Source organism: Bos taurus, chromosome 10, assembly GCF_002263795.3.
Source record: "Bos taurus isolate L1 Dominette 01449 registration number 42190680 breed Hereford chromosome 10, ARS-UCD2.0, whole genome shotgun sequence".
Lineage (NCBI taxonomy): Eukaryota > Metazoa > Chordata > Mammalia > Artiodactyla > Bovidae > Bos > Bos taurus.
In genome coordinates, this window is record NC_037337.1 from 69,003,856 (window position 1) to 69,018,151 (window position 14,296).

At 39.7% G+C, this 14,296-nt stretch overlaps 1 protein-coding gene across 1 annotated transcript in view; it reads left to right on the top strand.

Annotated features, from left to right (window-relative positions):
- The first annotated feature begins 1,293 nt into the window (after window positions 1–1,293).
- Window positions 1,294–14,296, top strand: part of TMEM260 (transmembrane protein 260) — a 70,483-nt gene continuing 57,480 nt past the window's right edge. Inside the window, 3 exon segments of the mRNA NM_001099139.2 lie at window positions 1,294–1,560; window positions 11,393–11,424; window positions 12,156–12,307. Of these exon segments, the coding sequence (NP_001092609.1) occupies window positions 1,410–1,560; window positions 11,393–11,424; window positions 12,156–12,307 (335 nt within the window). The 5' untranslated portion in view covers window positions 1,294–1,409.

A 14,296-nucleotide genomic window follows, 5' to 3' on the forward strand; every position in this document is an offset into this window, starting at 1 on the left:
TGGGCTGTCTGGCCGGGGGTGATGCTCAGTTCCCTGCCATGTGGATGGCTCCATAAGACAGCTCACAACCTGGTTAAGTGGCTTCATCAAAGTGAACAAGTGGGAGGGCAGCGAGGTAGTGCCCATGGTGGGGAGTGCAAGAAAGATGAAAAGTCAGTCTTTTATAACCTCATCTCCAAAGTGACCTCCATCACTTTTGTTTTATTCTATTGCTAGAAGTGAGTCACTAGGTCCTGCCCACACTCAAGGGGAGAGGATTTGCATAAAGGAGTGAATACAGGGAGTCAGATTACGGGGAGCATTTTAGAGGCTTCCTACCGGTTCTCCAGGGACTCGCAATCCTGCAGAGACAGCCTTATGGAGTACCTGAGAAAGGCCAAGGTAATGCTGGCGCCATGGCTGCCAGTCTACACAGGTGTGTTAAGTCACTCTACGTTTGAGACTCTATGTTCCTGTCAGCTTGCTTATAACACGTTTTAGACCATCACTGATCAGTGTCTTTTGAGATGCGTTCCAGGGAGATATCCACCTCCCCTCCCACTCCAGAATAGTTGCTACAATACTATATAAAGTAAGCTTAAAGACTTTACCAAGAACCATTCTCTGTGCTGGTGTAAGAGTCCCCATTCTTTCTGGTATTGCAGCCAACTGGAAAATGCAGTGACTTCAATTCATTTTCCACCGCATGGTCAAAGCTTCACAGAAACACTCCTCCTCATCAATGTAGGAGACAATTTTATCATGATATAAATTATTTGTACTACCTCAGAAACTCAAGTTTTTCAACTCATCTCCCAAGTTTTCCTCATGCTATAAGAAAAGAAAAGAAAAAAAAAAAAAAAGACCAATTAGCTTTCTTTAATCTCTCTGAAAATAACTCGGCGATTTAACAATTAGCACACGGGCATATAATTACTCGCAGTAAACATGTGATTTAGGTGTATGTTGACTAACTAGGCGCACATTGCGGGTTGGCGGGCTGGGGCCCCTCGTGCAGTTCCACCCCACACCTCCGGGGGAAGTCGCTACCCTTCCTTCGGCCCGCTTGGCGACCCGGCTCCCGTCTCTGTCAGACCCGACCAAGTGGCCAGGAAGTGGGGGAGGCCATAGCGACGGCGGCCCAGGCTTCCTCTGTTAAAACAAGGTTTGTCCCTTGTGATGCGCCAGTGGAAAGCACACTATAATTCTGTACACCCCGGGCACTCTGACGGCTGCCCGGGCCTGGGTCCCACGAGATCCCGCATTTTCTACCCCGGCGCCGGCGCAGAAAGGTGCGGTCCGGCCCGACCCGGAAGCTGCCGCGGCCGCCTAGTGCCGAGCTCGCCTCTCGCCTTGTGGGCTCCTGGCGCCCCGACTTCTGGGGCCCGCCGTGTCCTCCTTTCTTGGTCCCCTCTGGCCCATGGGTCTCCATGGCGACGGCGGGGGCCCGGCTTGGGGGGCAGGCAGCCCGAGTGGGGGCGCGGGGCGCTGGGGGCCTCTGCGGCGGCGTCGCCGTGTTCGCCGCTGTGGCCGCCGTGTTCACTCTCACGCTGCCCCCCTCGCTGCCAGGGGGCGACTCGGGTAATGTACTCTCAAGGTCGTCCCTCCTGCCCTCCCTGATTCTGACCGTTTCCACGAGATTTGGTCAGTTCGCCCACTCCATCCTCCCGCCGGGGTCCCCCGCAGGGTTTTGCGTTTCAAAACCAGTTTGTGTGTTTATATTTCTGTAATTTTCCTGTAGTTCTGGTCTCTTGTAGTTTTCAGCCTTTCGAGACAGGGCTGGTTGCTTTCTCCTCATGGGACTTAACTGACCGCTCCACTTCTCCAGATCATCTTCCTAGCTTTCCATTCCTTTTTCGTCCACAGATACCAGTGTTACTTGCAGAGTCTTTGTCGTGTACCAGACAAAAGGGCTGACAGGAGCCGCGAGCAAGTTTCATGGAGAGTGTTGTAATGCGGGCAGAGACAATACACGAACTGTTGAATAAACACAACGTATTGGGAGAAGTTATTGGAGACAGTAAGAGGAAAATGTGATTGATAGTTGGGTAGGCAGTGGCTCTATCCGGATGGCTAGTCCGGAAAGGCCTCTAAGGAGGTGATATTTTAGTTGAAATCTGAACGTTGAAAAGCAACCAGCCTTGCAGACTATTTGCGGGAGAACACTTAAAAATAGTGGAAACCAGTTGCGGCTTAAAGCTGATTCTATCGAAAAGCGTGACTCGGGGCTATTTAAATCACATGAATAATCGGTTGCGTATTTGGGATGAGATGCAGATGCAGGTTTTATTTTGTTGTCAAACTGATCACCTAATACTGCCTAATAGTGATCAGTGATTTTGTCAGAATGGTGCTGAAACTTGGGGTAGTGAATCTATAGACTGAAAAAAACTGAACACCTTAGTTGCTGCATAACAGAATACCCCCAAATTGAGTGGCTTAAAACAACAAACGGTTATTCTCTCACATGTTCTGTTGATCAGGAATCTGGGTGCAGTTTAAGTGGGTACTCTTATCCAGAACAAGTTTGTTGTCCTGGTGTGGGCTGGGGTGCAGTCAACTCAAAGGTTCAACCTAACAAGGATTAAATTCTAAACCTCATCCAGCTCTTTGATGTGGGGGTTTCACAGAGAGAGAGAGAGATGGCACCTCTGCCTACAGCTCCGTCATTTTGTAACCCAGTCTTGGCAGTGGCAGACCACTGCCCTGTTTTATTCTTGGAAGTGAGTCAGTATGTCCAGCCCATACTCAGCGGCAGAGGGTTATCCAGTGAGAATACTGGAATTTGGGAGTTTTAGAGGCCATCTTCAAGGCTGCCTACCACATTGAAGATCCCTGATGTTCCTTTTACACATCATTACCTTTATTTTTTCTTTCAGATCCTATTGAATAGGAGCAGTGTTTCATTAGTATAGTGGGGAATGGAGTTATTTTCAAGTTTTATACTAAATAATAGAAATAACTTTATAGTTGTGAGAGCTTTGATATTGGAGAGTATTACTTACAGGTTGAATAGATCTGTACCTTTGAAAAAAAGCATTGATAGTTCTTGACTATGGTTGTTTGAGCCTGAAGGATGAGATTAGAATGAATAATAATAACACTTGTTGAGCACTTACTATGTGCCAGGCACTGTTCAAAGTGCTTTACATAGGTTGCCATTTTAATTCTCCCAGCTGCTACCCTGTGAGGTAGGTACTCATTTATTTTATAGATGACAAAACTAAGGTTAAGCTCTGTCCAGAATCACACAAGTAGAAGATAGAGGTAGTCAAGAGGAAAAAAACCCAAGTAGATTGAATTTAGAGCGTGCTCTCTTAACTAGCCTATGCTCTAAATTCTTTTAAATCTATCATCATGTATTTAGTGATGAAGTCTATTTAAAATTTATGATTATGTTACCAAGCTCATTTTGCTTTCTGTACAGCAGGCCAGTAAATTGGGAAAACAGTTGTTGGAGCAAGGAATAACCACTTTAATTGTAAAGCTAGCAGACTGAAAAGATGACAGACTAGCACTTCAAAAAAAAAAAAAAAAAACCTTGGTACATATACAATGGAATACTACTCAGTCGTTAAAAATGAAGTAATGCCACTTGCAACAACATGGGTGGACCTAGAGATTGTCATACTGAGTGAAGTAAGTCAGAAGGAGAAAAACTGCATGGCATCCCTTGTATGTGGACTCTAAAAAGAAATGATACAAATGAACTTACTTAGAAAACAGAAACAGACTCACAAGCTTAGAGAAGGAACTTAGCGGTTTGCCAGGAGGAATGGATAGATAAGGAGTCTGGGATGGACAAGTACACACTGCTGTATTTAAAATGAATAACCGACAAAAACCTACTGTATAGCACATGGAACTCTGCTCAATGTTATGGGGCAGCCTGAATGGGAGAGGAGTTTGGGGGAGAATGAATACATGTATACATATGGCTGAGTCCCTTTGCTGTTCACCTGAAAATATCACAACGTTGTTAATCCACTATACCAGGTTTCCCTGGCAGCTCAGCTGTAAAGAATCCACCTGCAAATGCAGGAGATAAGGGTTTGACCCCTGAATTGGGAAGATCCCCTGGAGAAGCAAATGACAACCCACTCCAGTACTACCTGGGAAATCCTATGGACAGAAGAGCCTGGCAGGCCTCACAGTCCATGGCGTCACAAAAGAGTAGGACATGTCTTAGCAACTAAACCACTACCACCCCAATACAAAATAAAAAGGTGTTGTTGTTCAGTTACCTAGTCATGTCTGACTTTACGCCCATGGACTGCAGCATGCCAGGCCTCCCTGTCCCTCACCATCTCCCTGAGTTTGCCCAGGTTCATGTTCATTGCATCGGTGATGCTGTCCAGCCATCTCATCCTCTCACTTCCTCTTCTGCCCTCAATCTTTCCCAGCATCAAGGACTTTTCCAGTGAGTCATCTGTTCATATCAGATGACCAAAATACTGGAGCTTCAGCATCAGTCCTTCCAGTGAATATCCAGGGTTGATCTTCCTTAAAATTGGTTTGATCTCCTTGCATCCAAGGGACTTTCAGGAGCCCTCTCTAGCGTCACAGTTTGAAGGCATCAGTTCTTTGGCGTTCTGCCCTCTTTACAGTCCAGCTCTCAACAACTGTACATGACCACTGGGAAGCCCATAGCCTTGACTATACGGACCTCTGTCAGCAGAGTAATGTCTCTGCTTTTCAATACACCGTCTAGGTTTATCATCACTTAACTGTCAAGAAGCAATTGTCTTCTGATTTCATGGCTGCAGTCACCATCTGCAGTGATTTTGGAGCCCAAGAAGAGAAAATCTGTCACTATTTCCACCATTTCCCCTTCCATTTGCCATGCAGTAATGGGCAGGTGCCATGATCTTAGGTTTTTTAATATTTAGTCTTAAGCTGGCTCTTTCACTCTCCTCCTTCACCCACATCAAGAGGCTCTTTGGTTCCTCTTCACTTTCTGCCATTAGAGTGGTATCATCTGCATATCTGAGGTTGTTGATGTTTCTCCCACCTATCTTGATTGCAGCTTATAACTCATCCAGCCTGGCATTTCTCATGATGTGCTCAGCGTGTAGGTTAAACAAACAGGGTGACAGCAGACAGCCCTGTCGTACTCCTTTCTTGATCTTGAACCAATCAGTTGTTCCATATAGGATTCTAACTGTTGCTTTTTGACCCACATACAGGTTTCTCAGGAGACAGGTGAGATGGTCTGGTATTCCCATCTAAGAGCTTTCCACAGTTTGTCATGATCCATACAGTCAAAGGCTTTGGTGTAGTTGATGAAACAGATGTTTTTCTGAAATTCCCCTACTTTCTCTATAATCCAGTTAAGGTTAGCAACTTCATCTTCAGTTCCTCTTCCTTTTCTAAACCCAGTTTGGACATCTGGAAGTTCTTGGTTCACATAATGCTGAAGCCTAGCATGCAGGATTTTAAGCATGGCCTTATTAGTATGGGATATCAGTACAATTGTCCAATGGTTAGCACATTTTTTGTACCACCCTTCTTGGGAATTGGGATGAGAATTGACCTTTGCTAGTCCTATGGCTGCTGCTGGGTCTTCCAGATTTGCTGATGTTTAGTTGCTCAGTCATGTCTGACTCTTTGGGACCCCATGGACTACTGCACACCAGGTTTTCCTATCCTTTCCCCTATCCTTCCAGGACTTGCTCAAACTCATGTCCATTGAGTTGGTGATGCCATCCAACCATCTCGTCCTCTGTCATCCCCTTCTCCTCCTGCCTTCAGTCTTTCCCAGCATCAGGGTCTTTCTAATGAGTCAGCCCTTCGCATCAGGTGGCCAAAGTATTGGAGTTTCAGCTTCAGCATCAGTCCTTCCAATGAATATTCAGGACTGATTTCCTTTAGGATTGACTAGTTTGATCTTCTTCCAGTCTAAGGGACTGTCAAGAGTCTTCTCCAACACCACAGTTCAAAAGCATCAATTCTTCGGTGCTCAGCCTTCTTTATGGTCCAGCCCTCACATCCGTACGTGACTACTGGAAAAACCATAGCTTTGACTAGATGGATCTTTGTTGCCAAAGTAATGTCTCTGCTTTTTAATATGCTATCTAAGCTTGTCATAGCTTTTCTTCCAAGGAGCAAGTGTCCTTTAATTTCATGGCTGCAGTCAACATGTGCAGTGATTTTGGAGCCCAAGAAAATAAAGTCTCACTGTTTCCATTGCTTCCCCATCTATTTGCCATGAAATGATGGGACCAGATGCCATGATCTTCACTTTTTTGAATGTTGAGTTTTAAGCCAGCTTTTTCGCTCTCCTCTTTCACCTTCATCAAGAGGCTCTTAAGTTCTGCACTTTTTGCCATAAGGGTGGTGTCATCTGCATATCTGAGGTTATTGATATTTGTCCCGGCAATCTTGATTCCAGCTTGTGCTTCATCTAGCCCAGGATTTTGCATGATGTACTCTGCATATAAGTTAAATCAGCAGGGTGACAAATTGCTGACATAATGAATGCAAAACCTGATGGCATCATCCTTTAGGGATTTGAATAGTTCTGCTGGAATTTCATCACATCCACTAGCTTTATTAGCAGCAGTGCTTCTTAAGGCCCTCTTGACTTTTTTCTCCAGAATGTCTGGCTCTGGGTAACTAACCACACCATTATAGTAATCCAGTTCATTAAGATCTTTTTATACAGTTCTTCCATGTATTCTTTCCATCTCTTCTTGGTCTCTTCAGGGTCTATTAGGTCTCTACCATTTTTATCCTTTATTGTGCCCTTCTTTGGGTGGAATGCTTCCTTGATGTTTCCAATTTTCCTAAAGAGATCTCGTCTTTCCCCGTTTGTTATTGTCTTCTATTATTAAGCACTGTTCATTGAAGAAGGTCTTCTTGTCTCTCCTAGCTATTCTTTGGAACTCTGCATTTAATTGGACGTACTTTTCCCTCTCTCCCTTGCTTTCCGCTTCTCTTCCTTCTTCCACTATTTGTAAAGTCTCCTCAGATACCACTTTGCCTTCTTGCTTTTCTTTTTCTTTGGGATGGTTTTGTTCACCACCTTCTATACAATATGTGGACTTCTGTTCTTAGTTCTTCAGGCACTCTGTTAACTGGATCTAGTCCCTTGAATCTATTCGTTACCTTTACTGCGAATTCATACGGGATTTGATTTAAGTCATACCTGACTGGCCTAGTGTTTTTCCCGGTTTTCTTTGTGCTGTGCTTAGTCGCTCAGTTGTGTCCACCTCTTGGCGACCCTATGGACTCTGTCCATGGGGATTCTCCAGGCAAGAATACTAGAGTGCCATGCCCTCCGCCAGGGGATGTTCCCACTCCAGGGATTGAACCCAGGTCTTCCACATTGCAGGCGGATTCTTTACCATCTGAGCCACTAGCGAATTTTCTATGAGAAATTGATGATCTGAGCCACAGTCAGCTCCAGGTCTTATTTTTGCTAACTGTATACAGCTTCTCCATCTTCGACTACAAAGAATGTAATCAATTTGATTTCAGTATTGACCATTTGGTGATGTCCATGTGTAAAGTAGTCTCTTGATTTGTTGAAAAAGGGTATATGCTATGACCAGTACATTCTCTTGGCAGAATTCAGTTAGCCTTTGCCCTGCTTCATTTTGTTTTCCAAGGCCAAACTTGACTGTTACTCCAGGTATATCTTGACTTTCTACTTTTGCATTCCAATCTCCAATGATGAATAGAACATCTTTTTTCGGTGTTAGTTTTAGGAGATCTACTAGGTCTTCATAGAACTGATAAGCTTCTTTGGCATCGGTGGTAGAGGCATAAACTTAGATTACTGTGATGTTGAATGGCTTGCCTTGGAAATGAACTGAAATCATTCTGTCATTTTTGAGGTTACACCTAAGTACTGTATAAGTACAATTTCATACTCTTTTGTTAATTATGAGGGCTACACCACCACCACCACCACCCCAATACAAAATAAAAAGTTTATACACACACACACACAAAACCTAAATTTGGATTCCTTTTATACAGAAGAGGGGGAGGGTCCACTATGGTGCTGACCAGTAGCTAAGTGGGGCTGCTATATCTGGCGCCTGCCCCACACCATTACAATTGTTACTTTGTTTTCGTTAATAATGTCTTTTATTTTTTTCCCAAAAGAATAAAGTTATCTATTCACTTAGAGTTATCAGATTTTTTAGGTATTCTGATTTGTTTCATTTGACGCTGGATAGTAGTTGCTTCTAATATTTTTATGTTCATTTTTTTGAGAATGCTAAATAAACTTTTCCAATGTTGCCAGTAAAATTTGTAAATCACATCTTTGATAATTTTGCTTATGTGTTTAATGTACTGTTCTCTTTAGATTTCATGTTTTATGAATTTTTTTTTAACCAATAAACAGAATGCATCTCAAGACCAACATAAAGCATATACTCTTCTTCCTAATAAGTCTTAAATTATACTTCATGAATCCATCACATTGTGTGGCCTAGCCAAAACTACTTTTTGTACCACTTGATACACATTGTTGATTTATGGGCAAAAGCATTCCTGGTCATTTAGAGGAAAGGTTGGGAATCTAGCCTTCACTTGTGTTTGTTATTCTTGGGAAAAATAAATTAGCTTATATGTATATTTATATATTTTTAACATACAGAGGGATCTGGGTTATGTAAAGGTGAAACATCTACTAACTACTCTGAGTTTGCCACCCATTTTTGTCCCAGACAAAGTTGTGGTTCTCAAGCTTGAATATATTGATACTTGAGAATTGCCTGGAAAACATTGGCCCTGATTCCAAAGGGTGTTGTGTAAGGAGATTTAGGTTATGGTCAAGGAATCTTCATTTTTAAAAGGCATCCAGGTAATTCTGATACAGGTATAGTAGGACTTATATTTGACAAATTGTGTTTAGTTGCTAAGTACTGTCCAACTCTGTTGAACCCCATGGACTATAGCCTGCCAGGCTCCTCTGCCCATGGGACTTCCCAGGCAAGAATACTGGAGTGGGTTGCCATTTTCTTCTCCAGGGGATCTTCTTGGTCCAGGGATCAAACCCACATCTCCTGCATTGCAGGTGGACACTTTACCACTGACCCATCGAACCCTAGTGTAAAGGGTTGATTGAGGGAAAGCAAGGTGCCAGAAGGCTTTTTTTTTTTTTTTTAATTATTTCTCTTTGTATCATGTTCAATTTTAAGAGTAGTGCTTCTCTTTAGCTTTTTATCAAGGGTACATAATAGACTTTGAACACTAGCATCTTTTCTATTTAGATTTTAATTCACATACGAAAAGAGTTGGTGATGGAGGTTTGTAACATTCAAGATTCATCTTTCTACCAACAACTCCCACAAAGAATAACAGTATATTGACTTTTCAATGGTAAGAGAAAATAGGGCATTTTTCTTAATGTTAGATGTAATTCTAAATACATTTTTATTTGAGGAGAATGAATAGTGGCCTTGAAAATCTGAACTGAACTGTGCTTCATTGCACTTACAGAAATGTAAGAATCAGAAATTAATTAAAACCTTTTGGGACTGAACACATAAGAGCAAACCCATTTTGGAATATAAAATGATAAATACAGTTTTGGTAACAGTATCTACAAAGGGAAGGTTATTTTAAGCATTTTAAAACCATGAATGATTTGTGTAAGATACAAAAAGGGCTTTTGTCTTCTAAGATGTTCTTGAATTTTTCTGGAAGACTTCAAAGATGTCCTTAAGCATGTGACTTAAGTGAGTAGTATCTGTCTTTCATGCCCTTGTGGGGCTTCTCTGAAGTGAGCAATTATCCCACCTGATGGGGATGTCTGAGTCTTTTTGTCATCTTCTATGTGCGGGACTCTTCTGGGTGGCACAGGAGGGAGAGGTGCCGATGTCTTCTTGACAGAACCCTAAAATGGATAACTTAGTGGAAAAGACAAATGAAAACAACTAACCAGAATAGAAAGCAATCTAAAGAAGTGCTAAATAGGTTCAGGCAGGTTCTATGAAGGAGGCAGAAGTGATTAATTCTAATGGGTGAAGCTGGGGAGGGGTATGTGTAAGGAAAGGTGTCACTGAGAAGGTAACAATTGAACCAGGCCTTGAAGGATTTAGGAGAGAATGCTGGGTGAGAAAGTGAGTGATAAGAGGTGCAAAAGAGGACCATTTCAGAGTAACAGTGGGGAGCCCGATCTGACAGAGGTGAGCCTAAGTTTCATGGACATAAGCCTTGGGAAAGAAACCAGAAGCCGTAGAGGGCTTAGGTGTCACAATGAGAAATCAACTTCATTCAGTGGGCAGAGAGCAGCCATTGAGAAATTTTAGACTAAGAAAACAATCTTGACCTCTGGCGGGGCGGGGGGTGGGGGTGGGGGTGGCAGTAATTAGTGATTTCAGTAGGGAGATGAATTGAAATAGAATATTGGTCAAAAGCTACTGCCATAGCCCAGGACAAGAGAAAAGGTCTAAAATATGATCAGGGTTCTAGAAATGAAGGACATTGATAGCCACTGAAGGATAGAAAATAGACATTAATACATTTTCTGATAATTTTTAACTTTCATAAATCAGTTAATATTGATTGATTTCTTAAACTGTACAGTATTATGTATATAGGAATGAGTCAGAAATAGTCCCTGGATACTAAAAGGACTATCAAATAGGCACTGAATTACTACATCATAATTTTAGAAGTAATTGCTAATGTTGAGGAATTACAAAGAACTATGTAAATGACATGGTGATTTAATGGTTTGAAAAAAAATGTGCTGTGGTAATCAAAGCTTGCCAAAATAACCTGCAGTTAATAAGCATTTGGCAATTGTTTAAAAATATCCAGGGTAATGAATGTAGAGAAGGTATCTAAATGCCAGCTTAGGGCGGAAAGGCACATTTTATAGACTGTTCAAATCCAGCTTCTGCTCATTTTACATATAAGGTTGCATTTTTACAGGCAGTTTTGCACTAAATTCTTGAGGGATAACAGCGTTTTACACTAATGCTCTGTAAGAGTTTTTATATATTTGCAAGTGTAAACAACCTTCAGGACGGAAAGTAAGCTTTTTTAAAAAATTGAAGTATACTTGATTTACAATGTTGTGTTAGTTTCTGGTGTACAGAAAAGTAATTCAGTTATACATATTACATATTCTTCATTATAGGTTATTGCAAGATACTGGATATTATTCCCTCCTATAGTAGGAGCTTGTTTAAAATAAGCATTTTTAGAAACTAGAATTCACCTATATTTCCACTGACCAGTTATTAAAAACTGTCAAAGATAGTTTGTTCAATGAGACCTAAGGGAGAAAATACTCTGAGACTATTTCATGCTGTTAAATCTCTACAGATTTACAGTTTTATCCAGTCAAATTAATGCAAAACCCCAATGCAAGCATTTGGATTTTGAAAACTTTGGAGGAGTGTCATTTTCTAATAGTAATTATTGGTTTTACATTATTTTTTCACAGGGGAACTGATCACAGCCGCACATGAGCTTGGAGTAAGTATTAGTTTTATTGTTTAATCAATGCTCTCATTAACAGTTTTAGGAATTAAGAAAGTTTAATTAAGCATGGAGTAAAGTAGATTAATTTATTTTCAAACCCCAGTTTTTAGTAACTTATAAGTACAGTACGTGACAATTTACTTTAAGTTTTAAATCCAATTAAACTAAATTATAAAGCAAAGCCTTTACTGTATATACAGTAGCTGGCTTATTATCACCCCAAATTTTGTATAAGCTATGGAGAATAAAATAAATCGGGTTAACAGTTTTAATAAGTTTATTATTTAATAAACTTTATTATGGTGTATGATCCCTTTAGGCAAGACCTTAGGACTGTCAGCATGGTGGTAATCCGATAGCAGTGTGGTCTTTCAACTTTCTAACCAATGCGATATTTCAGAACCGGCTTTTTTTCAATAGCCTTTTAAATGACCCTAATGTACTGTGAACCCAGAGAACAAACTGCTTAAGAACTGACAATGAAATATGTCACCCTTTCTCTAGGTGACACACCATGTGATAGACGCTGCCAAATCCACTAAAGAAAATATTTATTTGTATTGGCACAAGAGGATTACAATAGAAAACCACTATTCAAACATTTAGTCATTGTCTCTTAATCTTTATACTTGCCTGGGAAAAGGGCTACTTTTCAATGAAAGCCAGTGTGACTGTTCCTTTAAAACTAGATGGAAACCTCCTAACTGTTGCTAATTTTCCCTTAGGTTGCCCACCCTCCTGGCTACCCTTTGTTTACTCTGGTGGCTAAACTGGCAATTCTACTATTTCCTTTTGGTTCGGTTGCCTACCGAGTCAATCTGCTGTGTGGCTTATTTGGAGCAGCAGCTGCAGCTTTACTTTTTTTCACCGTTTTCAGGTAAAGTAGTTGATTAGTTAAAGTTAATTTTAACTAATTGGAGATGGAGCTTTCTTATGGCCCATGTACATACATGACAAAAAAAAAAAACCCCAAAGAACACCTTTTGTTGCTTAAATGGTTTTCCTAATCACTCATGTGATTTCACTTTCTCAATTTACAGTAATTTCATATGTGTTTGACCCTCAAATGATTACACAGTTGGTTCTGCTTCATACAGTGGAGAGAAAGTGTCACCAGTTCATTATCACAATTCTCTGTTTAGGCAGAATTAATAATGTTTGTCATTTTAGGAAGATGCAGATGGGCCAGTTTAACAGTATGAAGTTCTTCTTTTGGTAAATGGTAAATATTATTTAATTACTCACAGTATTGCTGATAGGCAGCTGCCTATCAGGTCCAGAGCTAATACCTAATTATATTGTATTTTAAATATGCACATGCATACATTTTGAAATGAGGCTATTAACTAAGGAAATCAATTTGGGAATGTAGTTTTAGTAAGGTTTCACTTTGTTACAGTATAGCTGTAGGGAAAACAAGCAAATGAGACACCACTTACTTCATAATGAAAGGCTTTCCTAGTTTGGAAGGCTACCCTACTTTTAAAAAAACAGGTCATTAGTTTAGGATTTGGTAATCTGTATTTGTCTTTGCTGTTTCTCGCTTTCAGTACTAACTCAGTCTAACCTACGCCTGAAAGGATTATAGTCAAAACTACAAATTATACTTTCTAAAAAGGAAAAACCAAGTTAAAACATTTCTTTCAAAAAGTATTGCAGATTTTATTATAAAAACAAATAATTTTGTATGTAAATATAGTATAATTTGAATAGAAAATTTCAAAAGTCCTTTTTGGAGACTGTTTTATTTACATTTGTCATATTACTGCCCTTTGACTAAATTCTTTCTAAATTCCCTTTGCTTGTTTGTAAGAAGGTAAAAGTTACTATGGCTAAAAATTACTATTAAATCTATTTGTGGAAAGTTTCAGATTCAAAATTGTAATTGTTGATCATTCCTAAACGTTTATCTGTATTATTTAATTTGTTTTTATTTCAGTCTTACAGGTTTTCAGTGATAGCCATATCTTTAAGTATTAAATGTTTAACATTTTTGCTTGGATTAATTAGTATTATGAATACTTTTTCTAAATGATTAGAGTAATTATTATTAGAATTGTTCCTTCTGGTCTTATTTTATAATTAAGGCTGTATCATTATTTTCATTGAGAGAAAAACTATTTTAAATATCTAGAGTGAAATTTAGAACATACCAGTTCTGTATTAAATGTATGAATTACTAATTTTCATAAGATATTTAAGACAAAGCCATTTTTTTTTTAAACTAATATTTGTTTTGCTAGTTCATTTGTATTTTAGATTATTTCTACAACATATACACATATTAAATGCTGTAGCTGTCTCTTAAAGCAAGTAAAGCTATTTGTTTTCTAAAACTTTTCCATGGTTTTTTGTTATATTAATTGTTGATGCCCTTCCACATAAAAACCACTGCAAAAATCATATATAAATTCTTTGTCTTTCCAGAATCCGAATAGTTTGGGACAGTAATTTTCCTTTGAGTTGTCTGCATTTTAAAATAGCTATAATTATTATGCTTGATTATAATGGGTTTTAGATCAGCACACAGACCTGTGACCATTTTATTTTAATATATGGTCTTAATGATAAATTCATATGCTTACTGACATGTTTTAAAACAAAAACTCTTAATAGACTGGATATTTGCTTAGTTTTAGTAATCTAGTACTTTGGAAAAGTTACTTTCTTCTGAGATGTGTCCTAACAATATTATCTCTCATGTAATTTTAATATGAAAATACTTCATTATTTTGAATACAGATAATTGACAAGGTACACGTCCTTTGGGAACAACCTAGTTCAAGTGGCAAATCTGTTTTGTCAAACAATGGCCGCCCTTCGGGAAAGAGCAAGCCATCTCTATGGTAATAGGACTAACAGTAGC